Genomic DNA, 16,135 nt, shown 5'->3' with positions numbered 1-16,135 from the left:
TTTAAAGAGACATTTTAGATTAGATTCCCTACAGTATGAGAACAGGCCCTTTGGCCCAACAAGTCCACACTGACCCTCCAAAGAGTAACACACCCATACCCATTGCCTGTATTTACTCCTGACTAATGCACCTAACACTACGGGCAATTTAGCACGGCCAATTCACCTAACCTGCATATTTTTGGACTGTGAGAGGAAACTGGAGCACCTGGAGGAAACCCACACAGACACAGGGAGAATGTGCAAATTCCACACAGACAGTCGCCTGAGGCGGGAATTGAATCCGGGTCCCTAGTGCTGTGAGGCAGCACCACTGAGCCACCGTGCTGCAGAGTATAATTCTGAGACATCTTGACAAGGTGGATTCTGTGAAGCTGTTTTCTATAGAGCATCATACAGTCACACATCCCACCCTGTCTATGCCAACCAACAAACACCAAACTGTAGGAATCCCATTTACCTGCACTTGGATGCCTCCTCTGTCCCGGCATTTTAAGTGCACATCCAGACTTCTTGCTTTAAGGTGTGTTCACAAAAGCAAAATAACTCCAGGGTCACATTAGCTATTATTACAAGAAAGAAGGACAGGAAAAGTTCATATAGGCACAGACTGCTCCATCATTCAATAAAAATCACAGCTGAACTTTGAAATCATCTCTACCTCAATATCCTATAAATCCCCAAATCCATCAATCAATGTTTTTCTTGAATATACTCAAAATCAACATGTAAAGCCTCTGAGGTAAAGAATTCCAAAGATTCACACTGTAGTGAAGAAATGTCACATCTCTGACCTGGCTGCTACCTTTCCCCGAGGCCATGGTCCTTAGCTCAAAACATTTCAACTAGAGAACACTTGTATTCCAAACTTTCAACATGTTAAGTATTCCTATGAAATTGTCTCTCATTCTTCATACCTCCTATATAGCACCTACTCAATTCCATCACAAGAATCATTTTACCAATCTTTCCTTGCATTTACTCCATTAGGTAAATTTTTCCTTCCTTAACTGAGGAGGTCTGAACTGTACAAAAATGTCCAAATATCATGTCAATCACATTTGGTTGAATTTTTTTGAGCAGGTGACTAGATGTGGTGGATGAAGGTCACATAGATGGATACAGTCTGTGACAGTACTGTGCCTTTTAAGAGTGATGTGATCTGTGCTGTTTCTGTTGCAGAGGGTTTCCACAGTGGGGCCAGGATATCTGCATCTGACAGGCAGTTGGTAAACAATGTGGGGGCATCCCTGGGTATTTTTGTTAAATGAGACAAAAGAATCGTGAGTGGACAGGGTCAAGGCTCATACACACCCAGGAAGGTTTTCAGTTAGTGAGAAAGTTTCTGCTGTTCCTGAGTGAACATTAGCAGCAGAAGTTCTCTGCTGCTAGAGTCTTAGACGAGAGGCTTTCTCTGAGAAATAAAAAAAAGGCAGACTGTTTCAGTATTTCATTCTGCTGCATTGGAGAGAGGCAGCACGTGAGAACCATAATTGTTTTGCTGAGCTGCCTTGCCAAGGGTGTGTTTATGGGATGCTGCCTACATTGAAACAGTTGATGTTTAGTGGATAAGTAATGCATTATATTGTTAAGCATTTCAATAGAGTTAAAGCCAGAATTCTTCCTTTTTGTGTCTCATAACTATGTTGTAAGAATAGAGTGTGTTTTGCTTAAAGCCTTGTGGTGGACCAATTGAATGCAGTATCTTACACTTGCCTTTAAATAAATAGAAAAGTTAGGATCAGGCTATCTTTGTATTATATTTTGGGAAGGCCTGGTCTGATCCATATAAAAACTGAAGGCTCTTGTCCGGGATCAGAATCTATTATTCAAGGTTGGGTTTAGGATTATTAGACTCGGAGACAGTGAGTGGTGAGTGTTGGTGTTCTCTTTTCAGGTATTGCATTCATCTGGTTTACATTGGGTGTGTCTTGTGTAATAATGGCTCTTTCAGTGGCTAAGAGGTTCCTGGGCTGGAATTCAATTGCAAATGAAGCAGCTTGAAAAGGAGGCAAAAAAGAGAGAGAGAGAGGTAATTGCATTGGAACAAAGAGCGGAGGAATTAAAACATCTTAAATATGAAAAGGAAGTGAAACAGTTTGAAAACAGGGATTGAAGATATTTGCATAATTCTGCCAAAAAAGTTCTACGATAATTTTATAAATTCATCAATAGTTAAGAGTTTGCATACATAAAGGAAATAATAAGAAGGCTTACTGTAGATATGAAGCATTATTTGAAATGGATGTGTGATCATATACTTTGTAGTCTGTAAAAAGATTAAAAATTTGATGAATCATAGATTTTAGCTTGTACCTCACTTTTGTAACATTTTACTTCATAAAATATGGTCAAAATTATAATATTTTTTAGATTAATACGAATGAAAAATGATTCCCATCTCTCTTATGCTTATTGTACTACAGCTCTTTGCAAAACTTCAGGCTGTGAAGACTGAGATTCAAGATCTACATGATGAACATGTGAGGGAACGACAGGATCTGGAACACACACAGAACGAACTGACACGAGAACTTAAACTCAAGTAAGTTCCAAGATTTTTGGGGCCTTCATCCGTTCAGATGCAGGCCTCTCTCACAACACCGGGGAGGAGGAGGAATGTTTGTATTAGCTTCAGGATATTTTCTAACATTACCCAAGATGTGTGCAGTACTGTATTTTCTTGTCGAGACCCATAACAACAATAATGTTGCTGTTTGAATAACTTCAGCAGTAATTACTGGCTTCTCCTGATTTTCTGATTTAAAATTGCTTTGATGGTAATGAACTTGATGACTTTGATGTTAATGACCTTCATGAGTTTAATTGTAAAGACATAGACTGCAGTATTCAGTTGTATTCCAAACCTGTTATTTCTATGCTAACTGGAGTTCCATTACAAAATGGTATCTATGCATTTGGGGAGAATGAGCAGACACAATGTGGAGAGACACAAACTGCACCAAGAGTCAGGAGGAAGAGTAGACCATTTACAGACAGGGTCTTCAGTAAGAACTTCTCTTACCTCAACCTGAGCAGTAAACAGCTTGTTCACTGACTGAGTTATATGAAGGAGAAACTCATTTCCTGACTGAAATCTGCAGTGTGTTTCAGACAGACCTGCAACCTGAGAGGAAACTTTGCAAATAGTTGTCGATTTTATTTTGTATTGGGCTTTTTCCAGGCTGGAGCTGGCAGTTTTACACCATCTGAGTCAGCTATGTATTGCTACATGAGTATGGTCACTGGTGCTTTGTATTTCATTCCCTCTTCCAGAGACAAACAGATTGTGCAAGTTCATGGCTTTGGAATAGTTGCAAGTTCTCATGGGCAGGATCCCGCTGATTATAGGCAAACCCATTGTAGCTGGCACATGCAAATTCAGAGCTGAACCCCAAATGGAAGGGGATCTACTCTGTCGTTGTCCAGTGGGACTATGTGGCTATACTCTGTGTTTCATGCAGGTCAATGCCCAAATGGACTGGCAACAGTCACAATGTATTTACTTTGCAAAAATCTGCTACAACCTCAGTTTTGAGCCACCCTGAGAAACCAAAGTCAGGTGCTTGGGCACATGGCCTGTCTACTGACTCTTGTGTTCCCACACATACATGGATAATATCCATTGAATAAAGGCTACATTGGTATATAGTTGACAATAGACAATAGACAATAGGTGCAGGAGTAGGCCATCCTGCCCTTCGAGCCTGCACCGCCATTCAATATGATCATGGCTGATCATTCCTAATCAGTATCCTGTTCCAGCCTTATCTCCATAACCCTTGATTCCACTATCTTTGAGAGCTCTATCCAACTCTTTCTTAAATGAATCCAGAGACTGGGCCTCCAATGCCCTCTGGGGCAGAGCATTCCACACAGCCACCACTCTCTGGGTGAAGAAGTTTCTCCTCATCTCTGTCCTAAATGGTCGACCCCGTATTTTAAGCTGTGTCCTCTGATTCGGCACTCACCCATCAGCGGAAACATGTTTCCTGCTGCCAGAGTGTCCAATCCTTTCATAATCTTATATGTCTTAATCAGATCCCCTCTCAGTCTTCTAAACTCAAGGGTATACAAGCCCAGTCACTTCAGTCTTTCAGTGTAAGGTAATCCTGCCATTCCAGGAATTGACCTCGTGAACCTACGCTGTACTCCCTCAATAACCAGAATGTCTTTCCTCAAATTTGGAGACCAGAACTGCACACAGTACTCCAGGTGTGGTCTCACCAGGGCCCTGTACAGCTGCAGAAGCACCTCTTTGCTTCTATACTCAATTCCTCTTGTTATGAAGGCCAGCATGCTGTTAGCCTTCTTCACTACCTGCTATACCTGCATTCTTACCTTCATTGAGCAAGTTGAGCAGGCCATCAGGCTGCTAATTAGGTTTACTGATCTCTGGAGGAGCCCTGTAGTACATGGCAATTCTTCACATGTTGCTGCATCCCATACAGCTTCACCATCAGGAGGTGATATCCCTTGCCAGGATGCATACCGTGAGCAACTGAGAAAGTGGAGAAGGAGGAAGAAGAGCAAGAGGAGGGAGCAGCAGAAAGAGCGAAGGCAAGCAACATCTCCCCTCTCCCACCAACTTTCTGAAATTGGCTTCACTGACTGTGGTAGCAGTGAACACAAACTAATTCCCCGTGCGACAACAGTTACTCACTACATCTTCCATCGCAAGTTACTGCCCATTGCAACAGTGTCTTCACTACTATGCTGAAATGCATCACCACAAAATAAATATTCTAAACCAAGTGTATACATCATCATCCAATATTCAATATAAATATTAACTAATTATTGTTTAGCATTCCCTCAGTACCTGACTTTTTGACCTCAGTGACTGGAGTGTTACTGGTGGAAGATTGCTAATTTTCATTCAGGGAGACTGTGGAGGTAATTGCAGGAATCAGGACTGGCAAGGACACTGGATGAGTGTCATTGATGGGAGGACAAATGCTATCATCCAGATTGAGAATTCCATGTCTTTACTCTACAGGCTGCAGTCAGTCCTCTGTGTTAATGCTTCAACAATCCTGACAAGATGCTGACGATTTTACAAGCCTTTTGGAAGCCCCAACCAAGACAGCAGTGATCTGACTTTGTGTGTCAACACACTGAAGTTCCAGAACCCACAGATTGGGTTATTTCTGAAGAGAGTGATATTGGACTCAAACCATTAACTCTGTTTCTCTCTTCACAGAAGTTACCAGACATGCTGAGTTTCTCCAGTGTTCTCCTTATATGGTTGGGTGATTTTTGTCTGTGCTGCAGTGGAAACTTAGCAACTATTGGATGCTTTATCATGGTTGATGGTATGAGTGTGTTAATGGATTTAGACAAAAAATAGTCTATAAACTGTAGATAAAGCCCTCCACTGAGCTGAATGCAGATCCCATCATACTCCTTGATATTGATAGCTGGCTTTCTGGCAGGTCTGACATTGCACCAAGTCATTCCATATGTATACCCCTGTTATGAAGGTGTAGGTGTGTACTGTACCTTTAAGAGAGAGTAGAAGCTGGCACGGACCTAGAGAGGCACAGGGTGTGCTGAAAAATGTACAAATGTAACATTCAGTTATGAAACAAATAGCAGGAGCTGAGTTGCCATGGTACACAACAAATTTGAACTCAGCCAATCAGTTTAAATTATGTCCCAAGATACAAAAATCCAATTAAATTTTAATTGTAATGTTTAGATGACATCAAACCGATGAGATGGTTTAATGTTGTAGGGTATATAAAATCGAGTATGTTGAACAGCCAGAGCGGCAAAGAGCACCAACAGATCCAGCTGGCCTGCAGAGTCTCTCTCTGAAAGGTACCTTTTCATATGAGATTTGGGAAACAGAAGACCGAAGAAAAGACCCAGTAAAGTACAGACCAAGGGAAAAGTGACGACTGGCTGGTTTTGAAATTTGATTTTTTTGTTCATCTTAAGCAGGGGATTTTATCGGATCAGTATATTGTTGTAGAGTGGGAGGTAGACAAATTGATGAGACAAAGGAGGATTACTGTGTCGGTAGATGTTGTTTAATGTTCTTGTGTTTGTTGGAGATAAAGGATAAATTGCTAATTTTTCTTTACATTGAGGGATTTTGGTAGTTCTTTGTCACTTGTACTTTAGCAGATAATGAGGCGAGGTGACCTTTTCTGCGTGTATGGTTTAAGTTAGCAGAACGATTTACCCCGTGTCTTAACAAACCCCATCAGACTTTTCTCATTCATTGTCGTAGTGAAATTTCCCTGAGTATGCTTTAACCTGTCCTCTGGCAAGATGATAGGAGAAAGTGAGGACTACAGATGCTGGAGATCAGAGCTGAAAATGTCTTGCTGGAAAAGTGCAGCTGGTCAGGCAGCATCCAAGGAGCAGGAGAAGGGCTCATGCCCGAAACGTCGATTCTCCTGCTCCTTGGATGCTGCCTGACCTGCTGCGCTTTTCCAGCAACACATTTTCAGCTCTGACAAGATGATGCCCATGTTGTCCTTTTCAATGTCCTGATTACAGGCCACTCATGCAGTGTTTGCAGAGTATCAGTAACTGAGCTTGTGACAGCAAGTTGTCTGATCATGTGATGGTATTTCTTCATCATCAATCTCTTCTGCTTCCTCCACGTCTTGCTCCTACATCACTGTTTGGCCTGGGTTCAGTTCTGGATATCTGAAAGGAGAAAACATCTTCAAGGCATGGGAGGTGGGGTGGAAAACACGAGGTGCCTGCTTAGACCATCTGCAGTTGTAAATCAGAAGGTATTGTGGATGAAGGGGGTATTACGTCTGAGTGTATTGTCAACTTCAGTGGGTTTTGTTTTAATGCTGGCTGTAGTCTCAGTCACAGTTATTCCAATGAACCCAATATCCTCCATCAGGTTGGAGGGTCCTCTGCCCAGTTCATGCTGTGATGGTTGTGTCTCTCTGTAAAGTGAAAGTGTCAGTGAGCGTGGTGCAGTGTGTTTGTTAATGTGTCTGTCATTGGCAGAAACAGCACAGACTGTTTGATATTGATGTGAGGCTTGCTGTAGTGCTAGGTATGGGGTGAAGTTATGAATGCTGGTATGAACTGGGCAACATTTGTGGCTGCAGGAGTGCACGGGAGCTTCAGACTCATTACCTTACGGGTCATAACATGGATAAAATTAGATTTCCCAGTTAATGATATGCTCAGGTAAATACTTGGCCAGCCTTTAAATGAAAAGATCTATCAGGCAGGTTTCTTTAATAAGTGCAGTAATTGATTCATTAAGGGGAGGCGATGTCTTAGTGGTATTATCATTAGACTATTAATCCAGTGACCAGGTAATGTCCTGGGTACCCAGGTTCGAATTGTGCCACAGCAGATGGTGGAAGGTGAATTTGATAAAAGCAATCTGGAATTATGAATCTACTGATGACCGTGAAACCATTGTCGTTTGTCAGAAAAACCCATCTGGATCACTAATGTCCTTCAGGGAAGGAAACTGCCATCCTTACCTGGTCTGGCCTATATGTCACTCCAGACTCACAGCGATGTGGTTGACTCGTAAACTGCCCTCTGGGTAATTAGGGATAGGCAATAAATGCTGGACTAGTCAGTGATGACCATATCTTTTAATGAATGTAAAAAAATGAATAAAGCAGTATTTATATAACGACAGTTAAATAACTGGTTAATGTATACAATCAGTAAAATGGAAAGACATACACTCACAGACACCTGCACACACTACCCCAACACACCACCTTCTCCCCCCTCCCCCCCAACACACACACACACACACACACACACATACATACACACAGTTCAGGAAAAGAAGTTAAAAACAGACTTCTCTCTGCAAAGATTCACTTTTAAAAACAAACAAAAAACTTTCTGACAATTAGGGTTATTCTGGAAGACAAAAACAGAGGCACAGAATGTTGTAAAGTCTACCATTTGGATATTCTGGCCTATATGGTCAAGGCACTAATTCCACATGGTCATCTCTCAAATCTTAGCAGTTCCTGGAAATTGAAGAGTCAGGTGGGAAGCTCTTCCTCACAAGCTTTCTTTTCCCAAGCTAATCCCAAAAGGCAAAGCTCTCTCACCCAGCCACTGTTCAGACTGTCTCTACAGTAGAACAGTAGAACCAGTCAGGTGACACCTGGAAACCTTGTCAAAATAGCTCTCCAATGTCCACAGAGAGTTTCAATAATGTCTTCCATTGAAATCACTCCAGGTGTTTCCACACTACCTGAAATATATACATTTTCCTACAATTCTTCAAAACGTACATCCTCCAAGCAATATTAAATATGAAACATGTTTTAACAGTTGTAATTGATGACTTATTGGTGGTGAGTTTCTGAGCATGGTACATTCACTGTGATACTGGTTGTGCATTGGGCGGTATATAGATTTTGAAGATGTATTCACTGCCATTGATCTCATTTGTGTGAGGTCATTGAATCTTTAGCAGCTCATGAATCCAGATCCTTGAAGTGAGAGAGTTGGAATTGCCTGAGGCAGCTTTCTGGTCCAGATGGTTTTGTAGTTTTTACCTGGAAGGCCTCCTGCCTGTCTTTGTGTGTCTCTCCCATTCCTGTTCTTGTACCAATGCTTCCATTGCTGCTCCAGAGGATCATGGAGCACCATAACTGAGTAATGTTCCTGCTCTCTTCCCCAACCACCAGAAGTGGAATCTCCAGCTGGATACATAGCCCTTTAAACGGTACAAGCTGGTTTTAAGCTGCAAGATAGGTTTAAGAAGTGCAGATTTTCACAATTCTGCAGGCATGTAGCAACTCAGCAATGATATAGTACTGACTGCAGCGAGGGATTATTTAGATGGACAGGTCATACAAATCTTGTATCTGAAGCAATACGTTTGGGTTAATAACAGATCACAGCTGTTATACCTATTGTTGAATCTTATCAAATTTCACAATCAAAACAATTTTAATCAACCTCTCCTTGAAATGGTTGGAGTTCTGTCTTGACACCCAGGACCTCAGCAGTCTGATGTCATAGCAGTTGATAAATTTTAGTCTTTAAAAGAAAACCAGCTGTTTACCCTCATATACCACCTGCAACTTTAAATATCATCCAAACACATTTCAGAAAAGTGTCATAAAACAAGTGAATACCTTGCTGAAGAAAAAGATGAAAAGAGGGATGGACAAAGAACTTAGTGAAGAGGTTTAAAAGAGAAACTTAAAGAAGGGGTGGAGAGTATGGGGTTTTGGAGTGGAGAATTTCAGAGCATTGAACCCAGGCATTTGTAGGCAAAGTTGGATTGGTAGGGCATAAGGGATTTGCACAAGAGACCAGAATTGGAAAGGAGAGTTCTGAGACTGGTGAAGGGAGTTTCAAAGCTAGAAAATGTTACAGATTAAGGAAAGACCAAGGGCGTAGTGTGACTTAAATAATGAACAACAATAATATATTAATAATAATGAATAACAAGCAGTGAAATCCTTTTAGGTCAGTGGGTAAGAAGCAATGGGCTTGTGTGATTTGGTGGGCAGTGGTAATTGAGCTGGAAGAATCTGTCTCATCCAAGAGAAAGTGTTGGATGAGTGCCACAATTATGTATGTTCTATGGAAAGCGATTCTTGGTTAGATTTTACGATGTCCCAGCAGCAGGTTTGAGGGTTTAAAGTCCAAAGGCTTTCCCATTTCTTTCTGCCCAAAACATTGTTTAGACATGCCCCAAGTAGTATTGGGGCAAAAATAATTGGTATACTTTAGAAACAACAGGAAGACATTAAAACCTGTCTGAAAGGACAAGATGAAATATTACATGGCCAGGGTGGTTGGTATTCACTTTGTGATCTAGCCACTGTATTTTTGTCTCCTATGTCTTATCTTATTTTCTCCACCTCTTCTAGATATTAACAACTACAGCAGCTTTTCTCGTGACTCCTAAATGATGTGCCCCACACTGTGTCATATTTCTTTCTTTTCTTCTAGCTCAAGGATCTTCTCATTCTTGTTCCAACTAATTTTCAATCTGTGTCTGTAGCATCATAATTCAAATGCCTCAAGCCTTCTTACTTCAGGATTCAAGGTCTAGTTTTCACATCTGTATCATGTTGTTGAGCACATTTAATACTAATGCATTCAACTTCTTATCACCAACTTAATGTTACAAATGCACAGACACAATTCCATTCATTTCTTTCACAATTATTATTCTCAGTTTTACTTCTTTGTTGCTTCAGTCATCTGATATTATTAATCTGTTGAAGTATTTTGACCAGCTCTCTATCCATAATATTCACACCAAGGTCAGATTTTGAGGGTCCTATTTGTAATTAATGTTTGTTTTCCCCACATTTATTTTTGACACATGATGCAAGTTTTGCTGATGTATTTGCCAAAATACTTTGACTCCATTTTCAGTCCCTTTCCATCCACATCTATTATATTCCACAATAAATGCAATGACAATTATCCCAAAGTTTGATGCAGTATGACCTAAGGGGAAAATGTTCAGAGCATTCTTCAGCTCATACTATTCCTTTGTTTTGTTCAGGTACCTGATTATTGAGAATTTTATTCCACCTGAAGAGAAAAACAAGATAATGAATCGGCTGTGTTTTGACTGTGACGAGGATCAGTGGAAATTCCTACCCCTAGTGCCTGCTGAAAGGTGAGTGGAATTAGCTTCGTAGAAATGATGTGGCCTCAGAATACGTCCTTTTTCTGTTTAAAGATAAAATTCTAAACAAGGGACTTTGAAAAAAAGAAAGAGGAGAAAACACAAGCTTCAATAGAGTAAATGTTGTTATTAACCCGAAGTGTAACTCCAATTTTAAGACCTTGGAGCTAACTCTTATAAATGACTTGGATGAGGAGGTTGAGGGGTGGGCTAGTAAATTTGCAGATGACACGAAGGTTGGAGGTGTCTTCGATAGTGTAGAGGGCTACTGCAGGCTGCAGCGCGACATAGACAGGATGCAGAGCTGGGCTGAGAAATGACAGATGGAGTTCAACCTGGATAAGTGTGAAGTGATGCATTTTGGAAGGTCAAACTCGAATGCTGAATATAGGATTAAAGACAGGATTCTTGGCAGTGTGGAGGAACTGAGGGATCTGGGTGTGCAAGTACATAGATCCCTCAAAGTTGCCACCCAAGTGGATAGGGTTGTTAAGAAAGCATATGGTGTTTTGGCTTTCATTAACAGGGGGATTGAGTTTAAGAGCTCAGAGGTTTTGCTGCAGCTCTACAATTCCCTGGTGAGACCACACTTGGAATATTGTGTCCAGTTCTGGTCACCCTACTATAGGAAAGATACAGAGGCTTTGGAGAGGGTGCAAAGAAGGTTTACCAGGATGCTGCCTGGACTGGAGGGCTTGCCTTACGAAGAAAGGTTGAAAAAGCTTGGACTTTTGTCTCTGGAGAGAAGGAGGAAGAGAGGAGACCTGATTGAGGTGTACAAAAAAATGAGTGGAATAGATAGGGTCAATAGCCAGAGACTTTTCCCCAGGACAGGGTTGACTGGTACGAGGAGTCATAGTTTGAAGATATTAGGGGGAAGGTATAGAGGAGACGTCAGAGGTAGGTTCTTTAGGCAGAAAGTTGTGAATGCATGGAATACGTTGCCAGCGGTGGTGGTGGAAGCAGAGTCATTGGGACATTTAAGTGACTGCTGGACATGCACATGGAGAGCAGGGAGTTGAGGGGTGTGTAGGTTAAGTTACTATATTTTACATTAGGATTAAACCTTGGCACAACATCGTGGGCCAAAGGGCCTGTTCTGTGCTGTACTCTTCTATGTTCTATTATGAAACTTCATTTAAGCTCACTCTCCAGATTTCAAAGATACCATCAGTTCACATCTGATGGTTATTGTTACAGTGTCAACTGTATTGTGAAAGTCTTATATTGAACCTTCTTCATAAATGCATAGAACCCAGGATATCAGATCAGTTTTTATCAAGGACTGTCATTTGCCTTTCTTACTCTACTGTCATATGATTTCTATGTTCTTTTTATCAGTCACCAAATGAAGAAAAGGTCTACATCTGCTGTTGGTTACAAGCGACCAATCAGTCAGTATGCTAGAGTTGCTATGGCAATGGGTATTCATCCCAGATACCGGGTAAGTCATAAATCAGATTAGCAGAACTGCTGGTACCGTTAAAGTGACTCAGAAACAGTCTTTCCTATACCTCTTCAGGAACTGATAAACAAGACTTGCAAAACAGTTGGTTAATGAAGAAAATATATTTCACAATGTATGTTAAGAGGATTCAGTTGCCATTAGATAAAAATAGTTTTTTAATATATTACAAATATGAATATTACACATGGGCTTTCAAAATATAAGCTTTTCCAAAGGATTATTGTACTGATCAAACCAACTAAGGAGCACTAGAAATAGGGCATTAAGTAGTGTCTTAAACATGTGATAAAAGGAACAATTCCAAACATGTTCTATCCTTTAAGAGCAGCTTTACTGCAAATTGGTTAAGCAAATATTGTATCTATCGTATCCTGGCACTTTCATAATGGAGTATGCTCAGAGGAAGGTTACCTGGTATTGTTGACTACCTATTACCCCGTTAATCTTCCTGTGTTATTTGTTGTTGTGAGTGATGAGTAAAAGATTTCAAACTTCCTGCCTAAATCCCTCAGGCTGGATAGACTTGTGCTAGTGTTCACTGGTTTGGGAGTATTCGCTGCAGCAACACTACCTTGGATGATGAAATTGCCCATCACATGGCAGAATCAGTCTGAAGACGCAGGAGGTACCCATGGGCTTTAGAGGGAGCATGATGTTTGTCTCAAAACAAAGAAGAAAGTCTACCAAGATCCCATCACCTCTTGAAGGCTAGAAGACATAGACAACCTATTGGCTTCACACCTTTACTGCTTAATATCTGTGAAAGCAATGGCAGAGGAAAATCCCTCATAAGGAAGTTCCTGCTTACCCAGGTTTAGAGCATGCTCATTGGAGCTCTGCTTCGGTGGGTCAGTCACGTGGGTCATACTTAGTTAAAAAAAAAAATCACACAGTGCCAGGTTATAGTCCAACAGGTTTATTTGGAAGCACTAGATTTCGGAGCGCTGCTACTTCATTAGGTGCTTGTGGAATGTAAGATCGTAAGACACAGAATTTATAGCAAAAGATTACAGTGATGCAACTGAAATGATATATTGAAAAAAGACATGGTTTGTTTGTTAAGTCTCTCATCTTTTAGAATGACCGTGTTGGTTTCAGTTCTTTCATATATAAATCCCAGAACAGTTTTTAAAGTTACACTCTCAAATGAACTTTAACAACAGGTGCCATGTCAGCTCAGATAGTACATTGAAGATGTGTGATTAATGTCTGTCTGTCTGTGCCCCAATGTTCAGACTGATTCTATTTCTAAAAAAGAGGTTTACAGAATCTTACATGGATTCATGCAGTTTTTAAACAAACTAAAATGTAATTCTGCAAGTACAAATTTACCCCACAAACTTATATATGTGTGTGTGAGAGAGTATGTGTGTGAGCGTAAACGCGTATAAGTCTGTGACAGGATGTGTGTGTGAGTGTGAGCGTGGGGGGTTTGTTTGTGTGAGCATATGAGAGAGAGCTTGTATATGAGAGAGGGTCTGCTTGAGTGTATGAGCCTGTAAGTGTGTGTGCGTGTTGCAGTGGGGTCACGAAGTGTGACATGAACCCAAGGTCCCGGTTGAGGCCATCCCCACGGGTACCGACTTGGCTACCAGCCTCTGCTCGGCCACTTTGCATTGTTGCCTGTCCCAAAGTCCACCTTGGAGGATGGTCAGCTGAAGGTCCGAGGCTGAATGTCCCTGACTGCTGATGTGTTCCCCAAATGGGTCATATGGAAACTTCCCACTTGCCAAAGGTAGTATTTTACAGTCAGCTAAGTATGGGAACCCACACCATACTTAGATACGAGGACATTTTAAAAGCCAACCTCAGAATCTATTGGTAGGACCCACTACAGATGTAAAAGCAATACCGGTCTGATCCTAATGGAGAAGTCTCAGTCATGAAGCAGGAGAACAGGGTCTAGTTCCAATAGGACAGCATGCTACAAAGCTAACAGCTGCACCCTCCCTTCAATAGTGATTGTGTGTGTAAAAGTTGTTGTCAGATCGGCAAATCAAGATTTGAGATGCAACTGAGCTAGGGGGAGAAAATCTTGCCACCTTCATCCATCAAAGTAATAAGAGAATCCATTGTTATTCACTACAGCTAGACTGGGTTCTGTTTCCAGTGTCAAGAGGTGATTGGTGCTCCATGACCATGTGATTGGTGATCCATGACCATGCTGATTGGTGCTTCATAACCATGTGATTGGTACTCCATGACCATGTTGATTGGTGCTCCATGATCATGTGATTGGTACTCCATGACCATGTTGATTAGTACTGCATGACCATGTTGATTGGTACTCCATGACCATATTGATTGATACTCCATGACCATATGATTGATGCTCCATGACCATACTGATTGATGCTCCATGACCATACTGATTGGTGCTCCATGACCATGTGATTGGTGATCCATGACCATGTTGATTGGTACTTCATGACCGTATTGATTGATACTCCATGACCATATGATTGATGCTCCATGACTATATTGATTGGTGCTCCATGACCATGTGATTGGTACTTCATGACCATGTGATTGGTGCTCCATGACCATGCTGATTGATGCTTCATGACCATGCTTATTGATGCTTCATGACCATGCTGATTGGTGATTTATGACCACATTGATTGGTGCTCCATGACCACGTTGATTGGTGCTCCATGACCATGTGATTGGTGCTCCATGACCACATTGATTGGTGCTCCATGACCATGTTGATTGGTAATCCATGACCGTGTGATTGGTAGTGCATGACCATGTTGATTGGTGCTCATGACCATGTTGATTGGTGCTCATGACCACGTTGATTGGTGCTCCATGACCATGTTGATTGGTGCTCCATGACCATGTGATTGGTGCTCCATGACCACGTTGATTGGTGCTCCATGACCATGTGATTGGTGCTCCATGACCACGTTGATTGGTGCTCCATGACCTTGTGATTGGTGCTCCATGACCACATTGATTGGTGCTCCATGACCATGTTGATTGGTACTGCATGACCATGTTGATTGGTGCTCCATGACCATGTTGATTGGTGCTCCATGACCGTGTTGATTGGTGCTCCATGACCACGTTGATTGGTACTGCATGACCACGTTGATTGGTGCTCCATGACCGTGTTGATTGGTACTAAAAGACCACGTTGATTGGTGCTCCATGACCGTGTTGATTGGTGCTCCATGACCGTGTTGATTGGTGCTCCATGACCACGTTGATTGGTGCTCCATGACCATGTTGATTGGTACTCCATGACCGTGTTGATTGGTACTGCATGACCACGTTGATTGGTACTGCATGACCACGTTGATTGGTGCTCCATGACCATGTTGATTGGTGCTCCATGACCATGTGATTGGTACTCCATGACTGTGTTGATTAGTACTGCATGACCACATTGATTGTGCTCCATGACCATGCTGATTGGTGCTCCCTGACCACGTTGATTGATGCTCCATGACCACATTGATTGGTGCTCCATGACCATGTTGATTGGTACTGCATGACCACATTGATTGGTGCTCCGTGACCGTGTTGATTGGTGCTCCATGACCATGTGATTGGTACTGCATGACCACGTTGATTGGTGATCCACGACCATGTGATTGGTGCTGTATGGCCATATTGCTGCTGTTAAAGAAGATTTTGATAGAAACATCAGAAGATGCTGTGTAGGGGCTGAAATGCAAAGATCTATGGGTTGCAGTATGCAAGCATGAATGAATACATAGAGAAAACTGCAGTGAATATAAGGTCCTGTTCCTGAGCTTTGGAAATGCGTTCATTTGCTCCATGATCTGCTCATACTGTCATGGGTAAATAAAATGAGGAGATGTTCTTCTAGTTATGGGCCTGATCCTCGTCTATTATGTTATTTTGTCTGACATTATCCTATAAATCAAGTATCATTTCAGGATACTGTAGGCAGACAGACAAAAGATTGAATGAAGCAATGTATGGGCTCAGCAAAGAAAAGTGTTAAAGAGAGGTGATTAACATGTTGGTCATGTGAGAGGATCCCAGTTTTGGAAGCAGAGATTAGGTTGAACAGG

General features: G+C 41.6%; 1 protein-coding gene across 2 annotated transcripts in view; it reads left to right on the top strand.

Annotated features, from left to right (window-relative positions):
* The window catches only part of kif3ca (kinesin family member 3Ca), a 259,632-nt gene that overhangs the window by 209,163 nt on the left and 34,334 nt on the right, over positions 1–16,135 (top strand). For both annotated transcript variants that reach the window (XM_072563317.1, XM_072563306.1), the window contains exons 5-7: positions 2,427–2,545; positions 10,496–10,612; positions 11,963–12,065. In XM_072563317.1, coding sequence (XP_072419418.1) covers positions 2,427–2,545; positions 10,496–10,612; positions 11,963–12,065 — 339 coding nt within the window. The remainder of the gene's footprint in view (positions 1–2,426; positions 2,546–10,495; positions 10,613–11,962; positions 12,066–16,135) is intronic.

This window comes from Chiloscyllium punctatum, chromosome 3 (genome assembly GCF_047496795.1).
Source record: "Chiloscyllium punctatum isolate Juve2018m chromosome 3, sChiPun1.3, whole genome shotgun sequence".
NCBI lineage: Eukaryota > Metazoa > Chordata > Chondrichthyes > Orectolobiformes > Hemiscylliidae > Chiloscyllium > Chiloscyllium punctatum.
The sequence above is the reverse complement of the archived record's forward strand: the minus strand, read 5'-3'. Positions and strand labels throughout refer to the sequence as shown.